This window comes from Cricetulus griseus, chromosome X, assembly GCF_003668045.3.
Source record: "Cricetulus griseus strain 17A/GY chromosome X, alternate assembly CriGri-PICRH-1.0, whole genome shotgun sequence".
Classification (NCBI taxonomy): domain Eukaryota; kingdom Metazoa; phylum Chordata; class Mammalia; order Rodentia; family Cricetidae; genus Cricetulus; species Cricetulus griseus.
Genome location: NC_048604.1, coordinates 15,998,867 through 16,013,907, shown reverse-complemented (window position 1 = coordinate 16,013,907; position 15,041 = coordinate 15,998,867). Strand labels below are relative to the sequence as shown.

Here is a 15,041-nt window from a genome sequence, read left to right as displayed (position 1 = left end):
TCATACTGAGAAAGCCAGTTGGGGTTTTCACTTAATCTGACAAGTATATAACTCCACTAAGTTACTGCTTTTTAGATATTCCCACTTGTGCATTTCATAATGAGATGTGGACATTTTTCAGATTTTTAGGTTTACATCACTACAGTTACATTTGACCTTATGCCAAAAGAATAAATAACCTGTCTTGTTTGAAGGAAAACAAATACATTATAAAGAGTTTGCCTTCCAGGGAAGACTGTCTACCCTGCAGGACCTGCATGCCCTCAACTGCTGGAGAATTGTGTGACTGACGCTATTTGTGCTTTGCTAATGTTGGCAAGTCACTTTTGAAAACTTCCTGCAGTTTTCACCTTCAGTGGCTTTTTTGGTAAGACTAATCATGTAATATTTTAAAGAGAGACTCTTTCTTTGTTAATTAGAAAAGTAAGGCAATAAGCAAAGCTGGAAGAAAAGTATAAGATATTTTAAGACTTCTTTTTTATTTTGAAATCTGTGTATGTGTGTATTTCTGCATACAAGTGCAGCCATCACAAACCCAGTAGCTAGATTTACAAAACAGAGCACAGAGCATTTTGTTTTGGAAATGCTATACCTTCAGAACCTTGATAAAGTCATTTTTTTCTTTTCAAAGAAGTGGAATCCCCAGGTGTCAGTTTTTGTTGGAGAAAGAGATGGCGTGGGGGGGGGCAGTAAATAAAACTGTCAAGCCCGAGGTCGAACTGATCAACATGATGCTACTTATAGACAGAAAAGACTTGAGGAATAGCTCTTGCTAAAAACAAAACAAAACAAAAAAATGGCCGTTGGTGGTGCACACCTTTAATCCCAGAACTTGGGAGGCAGAGGCAGGCAGACCTCTGTGTTTGAGAACAGACTGGTCTACAGAGCTAGTTCTAGGACAGGCTCCAAAAAACAAAATAAGTAATGTCACAATGAAATGTAAACTCCTCATGAATAGTACTATAATTTATCCAAACAAAAGATGATAAATCAATGTAATGCATTTATTTGGCTAGATGAGAGTGGCTTGTTTATTATTTCTTATTATTTATAAATCAGCTTTAATGAAAATTATAAATTAGGCAAAACTGTTTTCTAGGTCATGTTCCCTCTTTGCCTAGAGTTGGGTAGACGTCTCAGAGGGGCCCCAGGATCTGCACCCATGCTATAGAATATCTTTCCCTTAAGTATGGGTGGGACCCGCGACTTGCTTCTAGTCACTGGTAATGGTAATAGATGCCATTGTCATGATTATGTTACATTATATAAGGTTCTATGTCAGCAGATTGGAGAGAGAGCTTTCCCTGCTGGCCCTGAAGAAGCAGCTGCATTGTGAACAGGTGATGGAGAGGGCTGTGTGGCAGGGAACATTAGCAGCAGGCAGATCTATGGGTGGCCTTCAGCCTCTATACGTAGTCAGAAAGAGATGAATTCTGCCAAAAGCTTTCCTGAGCTTTACCAAGCTGATTCTTCCCAAGTTGAGCTCCCAGATGAACTGTGGCCTGGCCAATACCCTGACTACAGCTCAATGAGATGGAGCAGGGAATACAGCTAAAACAGACCATGAGATAACACTTAAGTATGTGCTAAGCCACTGAATTTGTGATAACTTAACTACACAGCAATACAAAAACTAGCACACAGGCATCCACTGGTCATAAACTTTTATTGGCACCCTAGCCCATGTAGATACTGTCTTTCTTCAGCAATACTTAATTATTGATTTTTATTTTCAATTACATGCATGTGTGTCTGTGTGTGTGTGTGTGTGTGTTTGTGCACATGCGTGTGGTGTCCATGGAGGCCAGAAAAAGGTGTGGGATTCCCAGGACCTAGACTCACAACTAGGTAGTTGTGAGTCACTCCATGTGTGTGCTGGGAACCAAACTTGGGTCATCTGCAAGCAGTAAGCATTCCTATACAATGAGAAATGTCTCCAGCCCCCTTTCCAATAATATTTAAAACAATAAAAATGGGGTGCTTTTGATGTCTTTCCACTCTCATTTCCCTGGTAATTCTCTATATTCCAATACATTGGCCTGGAATGTGTCATGCATAGTATGGTCTCTGGTTTGTTTGTTTGTTTTTTCTGAGACAGGGTTTCTCTGTATTGCTTTGGAGGCTGTCGTGGAACTAGCTCTTGTAGACCAGGCTGGCCTCGAACTCACAGAGATCCTCATGCCTCTGCCTCCCGAGTGCTGGGACTAAAGGCGTGCACCACCAACACCCTGCTCTCTGGTTGATTTTTGTTCACACAATTCCTTCTAAGCCGAATTCCCTCCTTTACACCTTGTTCTTTGCCAATGAAAGCTAAACTTCTAGACCAAGGACAGTTGCTTCCACAGTGTTTTTACTCGCATTACTTTTTTTCTGTGGTTCATCAACTATCATGGAATCACTTTTGAAATACTATTTCTCAGAAAACATGATATATATACATGCATGCATATGTATATAAATAGAGAGAAATATACATAGGATTCTACAAGCAATATAGAAAACATTTGCAGCAGGCCTTTAATCCCAGCACTTGGGAGGCAGAGGCAGGCGGATCTCTGTGAGTTTGAGGTCACCCTGGTCTCCAGAGCTAGTCCAGGACAGGTTCCAAAGTTACACAGGGAAACCTTGTCTTGAACGGCCCCTCCCCCCCCAAATAATGTCACAACAGTCGTTGGAGTATCACAGGGTGGCTAATGTTTCAAATCTTGAGAAAGTCTTTACAACAAGACAGCTTAGGGCAAGTGTTTCAGCGATAGTATCCTTTTTAAGCAGCTACATGCCAAATACAACTGAACAGCCAGATAAACTCTGATCAGGAAGCGGGACTAAGCTAGAGGAATTCAAGCAAGTGTGGCCAGGAAAGAAGTTTGCTGCTCCTGAAATGTTTTGGTCTTAGCCATTGGCATGGTTGATTGATTGACTCAATGTTTTCTGTGCAGCCTGCTTAAACATCTGTTTCTGTACAACTGTTGCTCAATTCTCTTTCCCTTTCGAATCACTATCTTTGAAGCACAAAAGAAAATCCATCCAAACGACGAAACAAATTACCCTAACAGCTTCCAAATCCTTTAAAGGAGAATCTGAGCTTACAGAGGGTCCATGACTCTCCCGCCCCTTACCTCCAGCATGGGTTCAAACTTCAACTCTTAGGCTGCACCCAAGTCCCTCCCCTTACCCTGTCATCTAATGAATATGCAGATTAAACATAATTGGCAGCCAATGGCGTGGGTTCTGGTCACATGGTGCTGATGGTAGGTGTGCAGACAGAAGTTGTGTCAGTGAACAGAGAGGGCTCTCAGTCTGGGGCGAGCGCTCTAGTGAGCGTGGACGGATGCTTAGGCAGTAGTCCTGGCAGCGGCAGCAGCGGCAGGCAGTAGTGGTGGCAGAAGAGGGGAAGAGGGACGGACCCGAGACCTACACACACTTTCAAGTTCCCTTGGAGGGAGAGGAGTTGGGGCTGCAGAAAGAGGAGGCCAGGAGCGGTCCCATCTATCCCGTTCTATCTCCCCCTTCTTCCTCTTGCTCCCTGGCTGTGCGAGAGTTCAGGATTTGGGTAGCCAGCCATACGTGGCAGCGAGGGCAAAGGGGCCGGGAGAGTGGGGACCAGAACCAAAGGTGTAGTGGAAGATGCCCATCCTGCTGTTCCTCATAGATACGTCCGCCTCCATGAACCAGCGCACTGACCTAGGCACCTCCTATTTGGACATTGCCAAAGGCGCTGTGGAGTTATTCTTGAAGGTAAAAGGAGGGGAGCGGAAAGCTGGGGGTCGGTCCTGCGGGATGGGGGGGGGGTTGGACTGAGGTGCTTCTGTAACGTTTGTATCGCTTCCCCTCCTTTCCTACGCGATCCCTCCGTCATCCCTCGCCCCGCAGCTGCGAGCCCGCGACCCGGCCAGCCGCGGAGACAGGTACATGCTGGTCACCTACGATGAGCCTCCGTACTGCATCAAGGTAAACAGGCCAGCGGGGGAGCGGCGGGCGGGAAGAGCGAGCACGTCCGCCAGCCTGAGCTGCTGATCCCCTTTGCCTCCGCCCGTGGTGATCCTGCGTCGCCCTGCGGGACCGGCTTGGGTGCGGGGCGCCGAAGGCCAGGAGGAGCGGGGTGGTCAGCGGCGGTCGGGGGTCGCAGAGAGGGACCCCAGAATGCGCAGCCCATGTGGAGAGGGCACAGGAGGGACGAGGTCGTACCGCGACGGCCGCAGTCGCCTCGGAAGATGGCGGACATTTTGCTTTTGTATGAAGCTGCCGGAGGCAGGGTGAGGGCGCTGCTGAGATGGAAAGGAGGGAGGGGAGGAGGAGGCCGAGGAAGGAGGGCTCAAGGCCCTTGGTGAGGCTGCGGCCCCTTCGCCTGGGACTCCGCCCCAGCGTGCTCCTAGCCCAGCGCGGGCTTTCCTGCCGCCCCGGCTCCTCCTCTGGACCCTCCTTCCATCCCTCGGCCCGCCCTGCCCGGGCTTTCTCTCCCTCCTCCCGCTCCCTCCTCCAGGACATCTTCCCCTCCTCTTCCTGCCCAGCGCAGGGCCGCGCTCGAGCGGGCCTCCCGGAGCTGCTCCTTTGCATTTGGGCCCCGCCCCGCCCCTCGCGCGCCCCCTCGCGCGCCCGCCCCGCCCCACCCTCCGGCGCCCCGCCCACCCCTCCGGCGCCCCGCCCCACCCCTCCGGCGCCCCGCCCCACCCCTCCGCGCCCCCACCGGTTTGGAAATGGTTAGCCTAAGCTGTTCCCAGCTCCCAGACCCTGCACACTCCTTTCTGCTCTCCTGCTCAGTCAGGTTGAGCCCTGCTCTCAGTTACCTTAGCGACTGTTGCTGTTTCGTTGGAAATTCCTGCGAACCAACCACCGAGGGAGGGTGAGGGGGGTGCCTGCACAGAACCCTCTTAGGGAACTGGTTTAACAGGGGCCAGAGGTTTTTACGGAGCTGGCCTACCTATTTGCATCCGAAATTAGGTTTGCTCTTAGCTGCGTAGGGATTTGCTGAGGTAGGGACTCAAGAGCAGATGCACTAGACAAATTCGATGATTTGATTCTCAGGGTCTGACCCTTAGCCTCTGTGGGGTAGTTTTTTGTGTTCCCATGGTGAAGAGATAAAGAACTGGTTTGCCTGCAGTGGCTAGATAAGAGGAACTCAAACTGTGAAATCATCCTGCATAGAGATCGTCCTTGCAGGTTGAAATTTTAGAAGGTTGTTACCATTATCTCCGATGTCTTTTACTAGTGCGTGTGTCGGTCTTCCGCACACCCACCCCACCCCCATCCTGGTCTAAATCATCTCGGCAAATTAACAGGAGGTTCAATCTGCGTGTGTTGTAAGCCTTGGTTACTGAGTTGTTTTTAATGAAAGTTAGCCAAAGAGTGTTCTTTCATACTTAACGAAGGTGAAGAGACTTATTTGGTATGCCTCAGCTTTGCTTAAACTTTTTGATTAAAAGTTTAATTTGTTCGTTCTTCCTAACACTATTCTGATTTCATTTCTTTGTTTTCAATTTTTACTTATCTACCCTCCCCCAATTGAGCTACTAGACATCTTGCAAATGCCATATGTTTGTACAAGATGACAGTTTACCAGGGCTGCCTGCGCTAACATAATTTTGAGTACAGGAATGAAGACCTAACTCTCAGTGATGAAGCACTTACAGATATGAAGCCTTGCTAACATTCTATCCTCACCATAGGAAAATAAAATAAGATCCAGAGTCCAAATGTTTGACTACTAATAACAGTAAGAGCCTACCATTTGTAGTGTGACTGTGTGAAGACAAACTCTGTAATTTGAAGCAGTAGGGAGATGAAAGTAAAAAAAAAAAAAAAAAACAGTGTACCTATATTTTTCTTTAAAGGTGCAACTTACTGAGCGTTTTGTGAGGACTGATGATAGTTCCTAAAATAGTTTTTGAGTTATAGGAATTACATGACAGCCTGTTGTGGTATTGCATGCCTTTAATCCCAGGCAGAGGGCGAACGGTATCTATGAGTTTGAGGTCAGTCTTGTCTATACTATACAGGAAGTTCTAGGCCAGCCAGGGTTATATAGTGAGACACTTTCTCAAAGAAGAAAGAAAAAGAAAGAAAGAGAGAGAGAGAGAGAGAGAGAGAGAGAGAGAGAGAGAAAGAAAAAAGAGTGAGCTATGTGACAATTTACAGAATCTTTTCCTTTGAAGGGAATAAAATGTTTTGTCCCACTTTAGCAGCAATTATTCCATCTTTAAGACTAAGTCAGGGCCTCCTGAGTCCTAGGCAAGTGTTCTGCTACTGAGCTCCATTCCCAGCCAGTGTGCTTACTTATACCCTGCTTTCCCTACTTCTTTTATTCAGTCAGTTATCCTGGAGCTGCCACCTACTTTTTTTTCTGACTTTTTTATTTTTTATTTTTTTGGAGTTGAGGACTGAACCCAGGGCTTTGTGCTTGCTAGGCAAGCACTCTATCACTGAGCTAAATCCCCAACCCCGTGCCACATACTTTTTAATGACTGTGTATTTTAGCCACTTGTTTACAAAGCTCTCAATGTTTGTATGGAACAAAAGAAAATGTTCAGTATCATTTTAGTGGAAATTTCATTTTAGCTCTTTATCCTACCACTTTACATTCCCCCCTTAAACAAGACACATTCTACCTTTGATTTCTTTCCCCTGTAGATCAAATGTGAGAAGATACTTTGTATGCTATATTTGCTTATTAATCACTTCATCTTAGTCTTTATGCCTTCCCAAGCCTTTTCAGATTCTTCATTGTATCCAGGTGAAAGGGAAAGTTAAGAATCTAATAACATTCTTGTCCTTTGCCCACATTGTTGCTGATCAACCATATTTAGGGAAGAGTTTTCTGAATTTCTCTTTTGGACAGTACCTTCTTTCTGCCTAATCCAACTCTCTCTCTGCCTGTAATAATTTCACTCTTCTGCTTTTCTAGGGTTGTAACTTGCTTGGAAATCTGGAATTTAAGAGCATCTGGTGATAGTTTTCACAAAGTTCAGGATAATATTTTCCCTTGCTAATGGTGGGAGCCCTGTTGGTCTGTTTTCTCTCATACATGCTATCAAACATGTCCATCTTTGATTGTTAGCAGGCATCTTAGTTCCTACTTGAAACTTCACAGTTCACTTGGGGCTGGAGGTCCTTCTAGCAAGGGGTAGTTTGGTATCGTTTTATTGGTAGCAAATTGTTCTGTAGAATAAATAAAGTAAGTGTTATTTTCACTTTCTCTGAGGCTGCAGAAACTGTGACAGTTTACTTCTCAGATCTGGATTATATCCAGCTCCAAATGCTTCCAAATGAATTGTATTCTGCAAGTAAGTCCTCTTCTGTTGCAACTGTAATAGGCATGAGTTGTGCATTTGCTTGGGAGATTTCTTTTTAACAGGCATGCAACTCTTCCCAGCATATCCTCTTACAAGCTTTGACAATAATTCTTGGGAGAAGTTACTGCAACAGGAATTTTTCACTAATGTATACTGTTTAGTATGTAAATATAGTATTTCACCAAAGACTTAGTAACTTTGCATTGCATATCTCTTGGCATATAGTTGTCTACTCTTTTAAAATCATTCATACCTGTGTCTTGCAGCACTCTGTGCATGGAATTAACCTTGATTTGGGGACCACAAACATTGTGTGTTAAATCCGTGTTAGTGTAGCTTTGACATGTTTCATACACCGTGTTACAAGTATTAACACACACTCTTTCTATATATATACATATATAGTATATTTTCAGTGTACATAGTTAGATTACCCCTGTTTAGTATTTTATAATTACCAGTGCATCCTTAGAAGATGAATATAGTACAGGGCTTTAAAATATTGTGTGAGGGGTTTGTGGCATAGTTCTTAATGGTCTTGGCTGAGATTCTGCTGTCTTGTATGTTTTGTTTTGTTATGAATCATAATTTCCGTTTACTGGGAGAGGCAAGCTTATCAGAAGAAAGTAAGCCATGAGCCTGAGCTCTCTCCTAATAAAAGTACTCAAAATGATTTCATATTTCAAGCCACTTTATTAAAATTATTTTCATTTAAAGGAGATTATTTTTTATGTAACACAAAATCACCTTTCTGGAAATAGTTGAAACATGTATAAGTAGTGGTCAGAAGTATGTTATAAATAAGAAGTATGTTATAAATAAGAAGAGGTAATGTTTCAAAGAAACACCCTAAAGTAGTAATTTGAGAACATATCGTTTGAAAAAGCGAGGGATGTTGCTTTTTCATATTGTGTAGCTCCTTTGGCTTATTGGTATCTGCATGCTTTTGTCAATATGAGCCAGAAAGAGGAAGAATTCCAGCCTATGGACTGAAGAAGTAAACTTAAAGTTCTTAAAAAATGATACATGTAGCCAGGTGGTGGTGGCACACTCCTTTAATCCCAGCACTTAGGAGGCAGAGGCAGGCGGATCTCTGTGAGTTCGAGACCAGCCTGGTCTACAAGAGCTAGTTCCAGGACAGCCTCCAAAGCCACAGAGAAACCCGGTCTCAAAAAACACAGAAAAAATGATACATGTAACAGACATTTATTAGAATTTTAACTAGGGCATTGGAGGAACAAGTATTTTTTTTGGGGGGGGTGGCCAATACAGGGTTTCTCTGTGTAACAGTCCTGGCACTTGTTCTGTAGACCAGGCTGGCCCCCAACTCAGAGATCAACTTGCCTCTGTCTCCAAAGTTCTGGGATTAAAGACATGCACCACCAATGCCTGGCTAAAGAAGCATCTTTTAAGGGAGTCCTCTATTATGGCTAAGACTCCATAGAAATGTTTTGGGGTGAAATAGTAACAACATAACTTCTGAGAGCCATCTTCGGCAATGCAAGACACTTTTAAAACTCAAAATCCCAAAATGCTCAAAAGCAGCATATTCGGGCTGGAGAGATGGCTCAGAGGTTAAAAGCACTGGCTGCTCTTCCAGAGACCAGGGTTCAGTTCCCAGCAACCACATGACAGCTAACAACTGTCTGTAACTCCAAAATCTGACACCCTCACTCAGACATACACACGGGAAAACTCCAATGTACATAAAGTAAGAATAAGTAAATTTTAAAAAGCAGCACATTCACTTTGATGATGAATTGTTTTCCCCATGATTTTTTTTTGCCACTCCCCTTGAGACAAGGTGTCTTTATGTTGCCCTGGCTGTCTTGAAACTCTTTTTATGTAGACAATGCTGGCATTGAACTCACAGAGATCAGCCTGCCTTTGCCTCCCAAGTGCTGAGATTAATGGAATGTACCACCATGCCTAGCTTGATTTTGGCTTTCTTTTTCACTATATGTTAAGTGTTTGACAATAGTTATTGTGAAAGGAGACACACACACACACACACACACACACACACACACACACACAGAGAGAGAGAGAGAGAGAGACAGAGACAGAGACAGAGACACAGAAACAGAGACAGAGAGAGAGAGAGAGAGAGAGACAGAGACAGAGACAGAGACACAGAAACAGAGACAGAGACAGAGACAGAGACAGAGACAGAGAGAGGGACAAGAGAGAGGAGAGACAGAGAGAGAGCCTTAACTGTAGCAGACTACATCTCCGGCAAAGGTAATTTTGTAAGTATTGTTCAGATTAGGTATCAGCTAGAAAATACTAGTAGAAAACTGCTGAAATTGTAGAAATCCATCTATCTACCTTGTATCCCAAGCCTTTCTTGTATCCATTCATTGAGTGTTAACATTTGTCACTTCTCACCTGGGCCGCTGAGGTAGCTGGCATTCAGTTGGTAGCTAGTCTTGCCCTCCAGTCACTCTTCTCCTTGGTTACTTTCTAGTTGGTTACTACTTGGTTGGTTTTTAAATGAAATGAAATAATCATTCTCCTAGGAAAACTCCTTCAGGCAGTGGGCATGGTGGCTCATGCTTGTAATCACAGCCTGGCCTGCATATTGACACCTTGTCTCCAAAACCAAACCAAGCCCAGAATGGTGGCTTACTCCTGTGATTCCAGCACTTGGAAGGCTGAGGCAGGAGGATCGACATGAGTTCTCAGCTGTCCTGGGCTGCATAGTGAATTCCAAGCTAGCCTGGAATTCAAAGAGTGAGATATTGTCTCCAAAAACATGAATGAAATATGAGGAAAAAAATTAAAAACATCTTCAGGATTCATTAGATGTCAAAATAAAATCCATCCACATTGGCATAGACACAAGTAATGGCCTTGATCTGGATCCATGTTCCTTTTCCAACAGTGTCTCTCCATTTTCTTCTTTCCCCATGAACCCAGACTCCAGTCATCAGGAGATATGTAGCCCTCGTCTCCAAATTCACTATAGCTCTTACTTCGGTGTCACTGTATATGCCATTCCCTGTAACTTGGATGTATTTCAAGTCATTTTGCTTTGTTTGATCTCGGGTATCACTAGGTAGCCCAGACTGACTTTGAATTTGGAGCAGTCCTGCCTCAGCCTCCTGAGTGCTAGAGCTGAAGGTATGTGTGTCGACACACCCAGTCAACTTGCAGCCTTCATTGTACATTCTGTGAAGTGATCTGGCTCTGCTTTCCCACGTCCACTCCAAGCACTGTAACAAAACAAATCCCCTTTGGATTTCCTAACACTGGTCCCTTGATGCTTTCTCCAAAGCCCCACTTCTGCATTTAGCACTTATTTGTGTGTGTGTGTGTGTGTGTGTGTGTGTGTGTGTGTGTGTGTGTGCGCGCGCGCGTGCGTGCATTTTACTGCTGAGATCCTAGCATGTTAAATATGTTAGCTTTCCTCCCTAACACGAGCATTTTGAAGGCATGTATTTGAACATAGGGATATTTGTACCTCTAGTACTAGGGAGTGCCTAGGTCTTAGTGGGAATACAACAGGAAAAAATATTTCTGGCAATGTGTACACACAAAAGCTTCCCTCCATCCCTACCCTCACCCCCATTTGCAAGACTTCTCACCAGATAGTACTAACCACTAACAATTCTAATCTTCCTTCACTGCCTGCAGTCCCTCTTTCTTGCTGGCAAATGTAACTTTTATCACTGCTATGATATGATCAAAATGGTGCTTCCCCAGGGTGGTCTGCCAGTGCCTCCCTCCTGCAGTCCAGGCATGCATTTTTATTTATTGAACAACCTCTGTGCACCAGGCTTTGTTATAGAGACCTAGGGTAATACCAAGAAACACCCAGCTCAAGGGGAGAACAGCAATCATGGAGTAGTGGACTCAACCAAAGGATTGGATGTGAAGGAGTGAGGGGAGACAAGACTGAGAAGGCAGGGTGTCTCCTCAGGATTGTGACTAGTTCAGACAGAAAGCGTGAGAGTTTTGAAACTGACAAGCCGCAGTTTGTCTATTTCTTCTGAGAAGAAGGTGTCTGAGGTGGAGTTGAAGAGAAATGGGGCAGGGTTTTCTGTCTGTGTCTGCTTGTTATTCCACAGCGTTTGTTGACGTGGGCCGGGGTGGAGAGCAACTGGAAAGCTGGTGGGGAACACGGAAGGCTTAGTTGAAATTGCCTGCTTTTTAATTAGTGCTGGCTACTTGAAAGTATTTGGTCTTGGCACTGGGACTAGGGATGGAAAGGGCCAGGTGCAGGTAGGGAGAAAGCAAATATTTTCCTTTTCAGTTTGCCTTTGCTTCTGGAAGAGAATATGAAGTGCTGAGAACACAGGCTTCTTAGTTTCACAGTGACCAAACAAGGCAGCTGTTCTATGTCTTAGGGAGAGATGTGCTTTCTAGGGAAGGGCCAGATTGAAGGGGCCTCTATGTGGGTGGGGGAGGGATCTGAAGAAAGAAAACTTAACTCCTTTAATTTAGATCCTTAAACAAGCGCCTCCTGTTACCTCAGAGAGCTTGTGCATGTGAGATCTAGTCCAACCACATGGAGAGATGTTGCAAGCCTGGTATACTTAGCTCTTGAATACACGGTTGCAAGTGGTGATTGACTTTCCAGAGCTTCCTCCTGGGAAAGCCTTTTTAACCCATAGAGGTCACTCGGCCATAGAACTATTGTGTTTATTCTCATTTCTGTTGGCAAATGGTTTCTACCATGATTTGTTAAAAACACATCGTCTCCAACTCCCCCTTTCTTCCTCAGAACTCCCTGTCAGGGCTTGGCCTGTCCAGTGCTGGGAGAGGACATGGAAAAGGCTCCAGCAGGGCCGAGGTAGATGGCAGAGGCGGTCAGCATGTCTTTTTCAAATATGCCAGCTATTCATATTTTACAGTTCCTTATGCATTGTGTCTGCATGATGTTGATCTGCACGTGCCACTCTGGAACATGTATGGAGGTCACAGGATGTCAGTTCTCTCCTTCCAATGTGTGCAACCAGGGATAGGACTGAGGTCGTCAGGTTGGGGGCAAGCACGTTTTCCCACTGTTCCAGGCTGGTGGCCTATCAACAAGCTATGTGTAATTGTTGAGCCCTTCAAAAGTGGATGGTTTCTAAGTGTGCTGAACAAAGCAAAATATAGTTTTGTTCCATTCTGTTAAATAAATTGCATAATTGTCCACTTATTTTTCTTTTTTAGTGTGTGTCTCTCTGTGTGTGGTCTTACCATGTTGCCCAGGCTGGCCTCGAACCCTTGGGATCAAGTGATTTTCCTGCTGCTAACTACCACCACCATTCCTAGCATTTTCAATTTTTTAATTGTGGTTGCTTGGAAATATAAAGTTACATCCATGGCTCGCACTGCATTTCTGTGAGCAGTGTCACTTTGTCCTTTTTTTCTGAAGGTAGTTTCTGATGTTTAGGCCCTGGAAATTGTTTCTGAAGGAGGATCCTTTCTCGAAGAGTCCTGTTTAAAATGAACACCATCATAAAGGCCTCATTTATACATGAAAGGTTATCTTACAGTTCAGAGTTGATGACTCGATAACCCTTGGCCCTGGGGCAAAATATGAAAGCATCCTATTCTTGGCTGTACTGAAAGCTAGTTTGGTTGCTTGGGTTTTTGGATGCAGTTGCCGACCTAACTGGTTGGGTTAGAATTTTTTTTTTCTGGACTAAGTATAACATAGTACACATGTGAACGAATCTAATTGTGATAATTCAGGATTCCATTTACAACATGTTTTCATTGGTGACACTAACTGTTTCATGCTAGTGTTATTAAAGTATTTGCAATGCCCCTTACTAGATTTCCCTAGCTATAGCTACTTGGCCCAAGACTCTCTGAGAAAATTAAGATAAAGAATACATTTTCAGCTCAGCACAGTGCAAACCGAAGAAACAAAAGGGAGTTTGAATTATTGCTCTCACAGAAGGTTATTTTAATGCTCCTTGCACTGCTCTGTCTTATCATGGGAAGTCATGAAAGCCATAAAGGGAATGCTTAGTGGTGGTGGTGGGGGTCCACTTGACAGGAAAGAACCTAGGAAGGAGTCTTACTTCTGAGGGATTCAACTTCCTAATGGGGTTTCCAAGGCCATCTGATTGCACTGTTACTATAAAGGCTCCAATTTAAAGGATAAATGTGTTATTACGAGGATGCAAGTACAGATAAGCCTATTAATAACATGCAAAAGATGTGGGAGGAGCTAGTGTTTGGCTCAGTGCTAGAGTAATTGAGTGTGTGAGGCCTCAACAGTGTAAACATTTTTTTATAGCCAAGTTTTGGGTCCTCCTAAATCCTATATTATAGTCAAATGTTTTGTCTAGACCTTATGGTATACAATACATTTTGGATATGAATTGACTTGTATCTGCTTCCTAATAAAAGTGAACAGTCAAATGCTTGCTTTCTAATAATAGCAGCTGCCAATTGTTGGGCAATGCTTATATACAGGGCAGTTTGCCAGTGAATATAAAGTGTTTATTTAGTTTATCTCCCCAGTCAGCCTATGTCAAAGGTATTATTATCACCACTTAGTAGATAAGTCAGAAACGTTTATCTGGGGCCCAGCGAGGTTAAGAAACACAGCTGATAGCAACATGCCTCCATTCCAGAATCTCTTCTAATATGATAGTGCATAGTAACTTAGCCATCACCCAGCAAGGGAAAATTATCGCTGCAAATGTTATTTGTATTATTTAGCTGGCTATTTCTGGGTGAATATCATTGTACATTTCTGCCTTGGATGTGGCACAGTTGGCTCCCTGTAGAGCACAGATCTGGGTGGCTAGAACTTGAGATAGGGTATATTATGTATATTCTGGCAAGAGGAGAGACTGAGGAGGCTCGGTAAGAACAGTAGCAGGTTGGCAAAAACAGCAGGGTAGTTCTTGGTTACTCAAAGAATGCTAAAAATTATTATGTGTCTTTGCTTTATCAATCACCTGATAAATGTTTCTACTGTGAGGGAAGAAAAGTATTTAGTGGCCTCCACAGGAGCCATGTGGTATCTTCTAATCTGCAACCTGTAGTTGAAGCAGTTTTTATAAGCTCTAGATGCACCAGACTGTGCATCACTCTACCTCATTTCATCCTCAACTCCCATTCTCCTCAAAGCCTAGGAGAGAGAGAGAGAGAGAGAGAGAGAGAGAGAGAGAGAGAGAGAGAGAGAGAGAGAGAGACAGTGTTCTCTTACTTATTTAGATGACCTGGAATGGAGAGGCGGGTTTCAAAGAAAAACTGGAAATGCTGGCAGAATGACCACTGAGGTCTTGACTGGAAAAACATTACATTCAAACTTTTGTTCTAGTGTGCCACATGCTCACCTAAACAGAGCTTTGAGCTGAGAAGTGGTGGCACCCACCTTTAATCCCGACACTCAGGAGGCAGAGGCAGTCGGATCTCTGTGAGTTTGAGGCCAGCCTGGTCTACAAAGCAAGTGCCAGAACAGGCACCAAAGCTACAGAGAAATCTTGTCTCGAGAAACAAAACAACAACAAAAAAATAGAGCTTTGTATAAATTCTCCTGATTCTGCAATTCCTTACTACTTTACTGCTTGTCGTGCTCCAATTCAGCAATTCTCAAGCTGTGGGTCTCAACCCCCTGGGGGGGGGCGTTGAACGACCCTTTCACAGGGGTCAAATGTCAGATATCCTGATATCAGATATTTATATTACAATTCATAGCAGTAGCAAAATTAGTAATGAAGTGGCAACCTCAGCACAACATGAAGGACTGTATTACAGGGTCACAGCCTTAGGAAGGGTGAGAAGTGCTGCTTTAATTGC

At 44.0% G+C, this 15,041-nt stretch overlaps 1 protein-coding gene across 6 annotated transcripts in view; it reads left to right on the top strand.

The window, feature by feature from the left end:
- Positions 1-15,041, top strand: part of Ints6l (integrator complex subunit 6 like) — a 61,799-nt gene that overhangs the window by 4,597 nt on the left and 42,161 nt on the right. For 2 of the 6 annotated variants that reach the window (XM_027433348.2, XM_027433345.2), the window contains exons 1-2: positions 3,277-3,738; positions 3,874-3,951. In XM_027433348.2, coding sequence (XP_027289149.1) covers positions 3,628-3,738; positions 3,874-3,951 — 189 coding nt within the window. In that variant the 5' untranslated portion in view covers positions 3,277-3,627. Of the gene's footprint in view, positions 1-3,274; positions 3,739-3,873; positions 3,952-15,041 lie in introns of those variants that run through there. The other 4 variants (XM_027433349.2, XM_027433347.2, XM_027433350.2 and 1 more) reach the window with 3 other exon arrangements.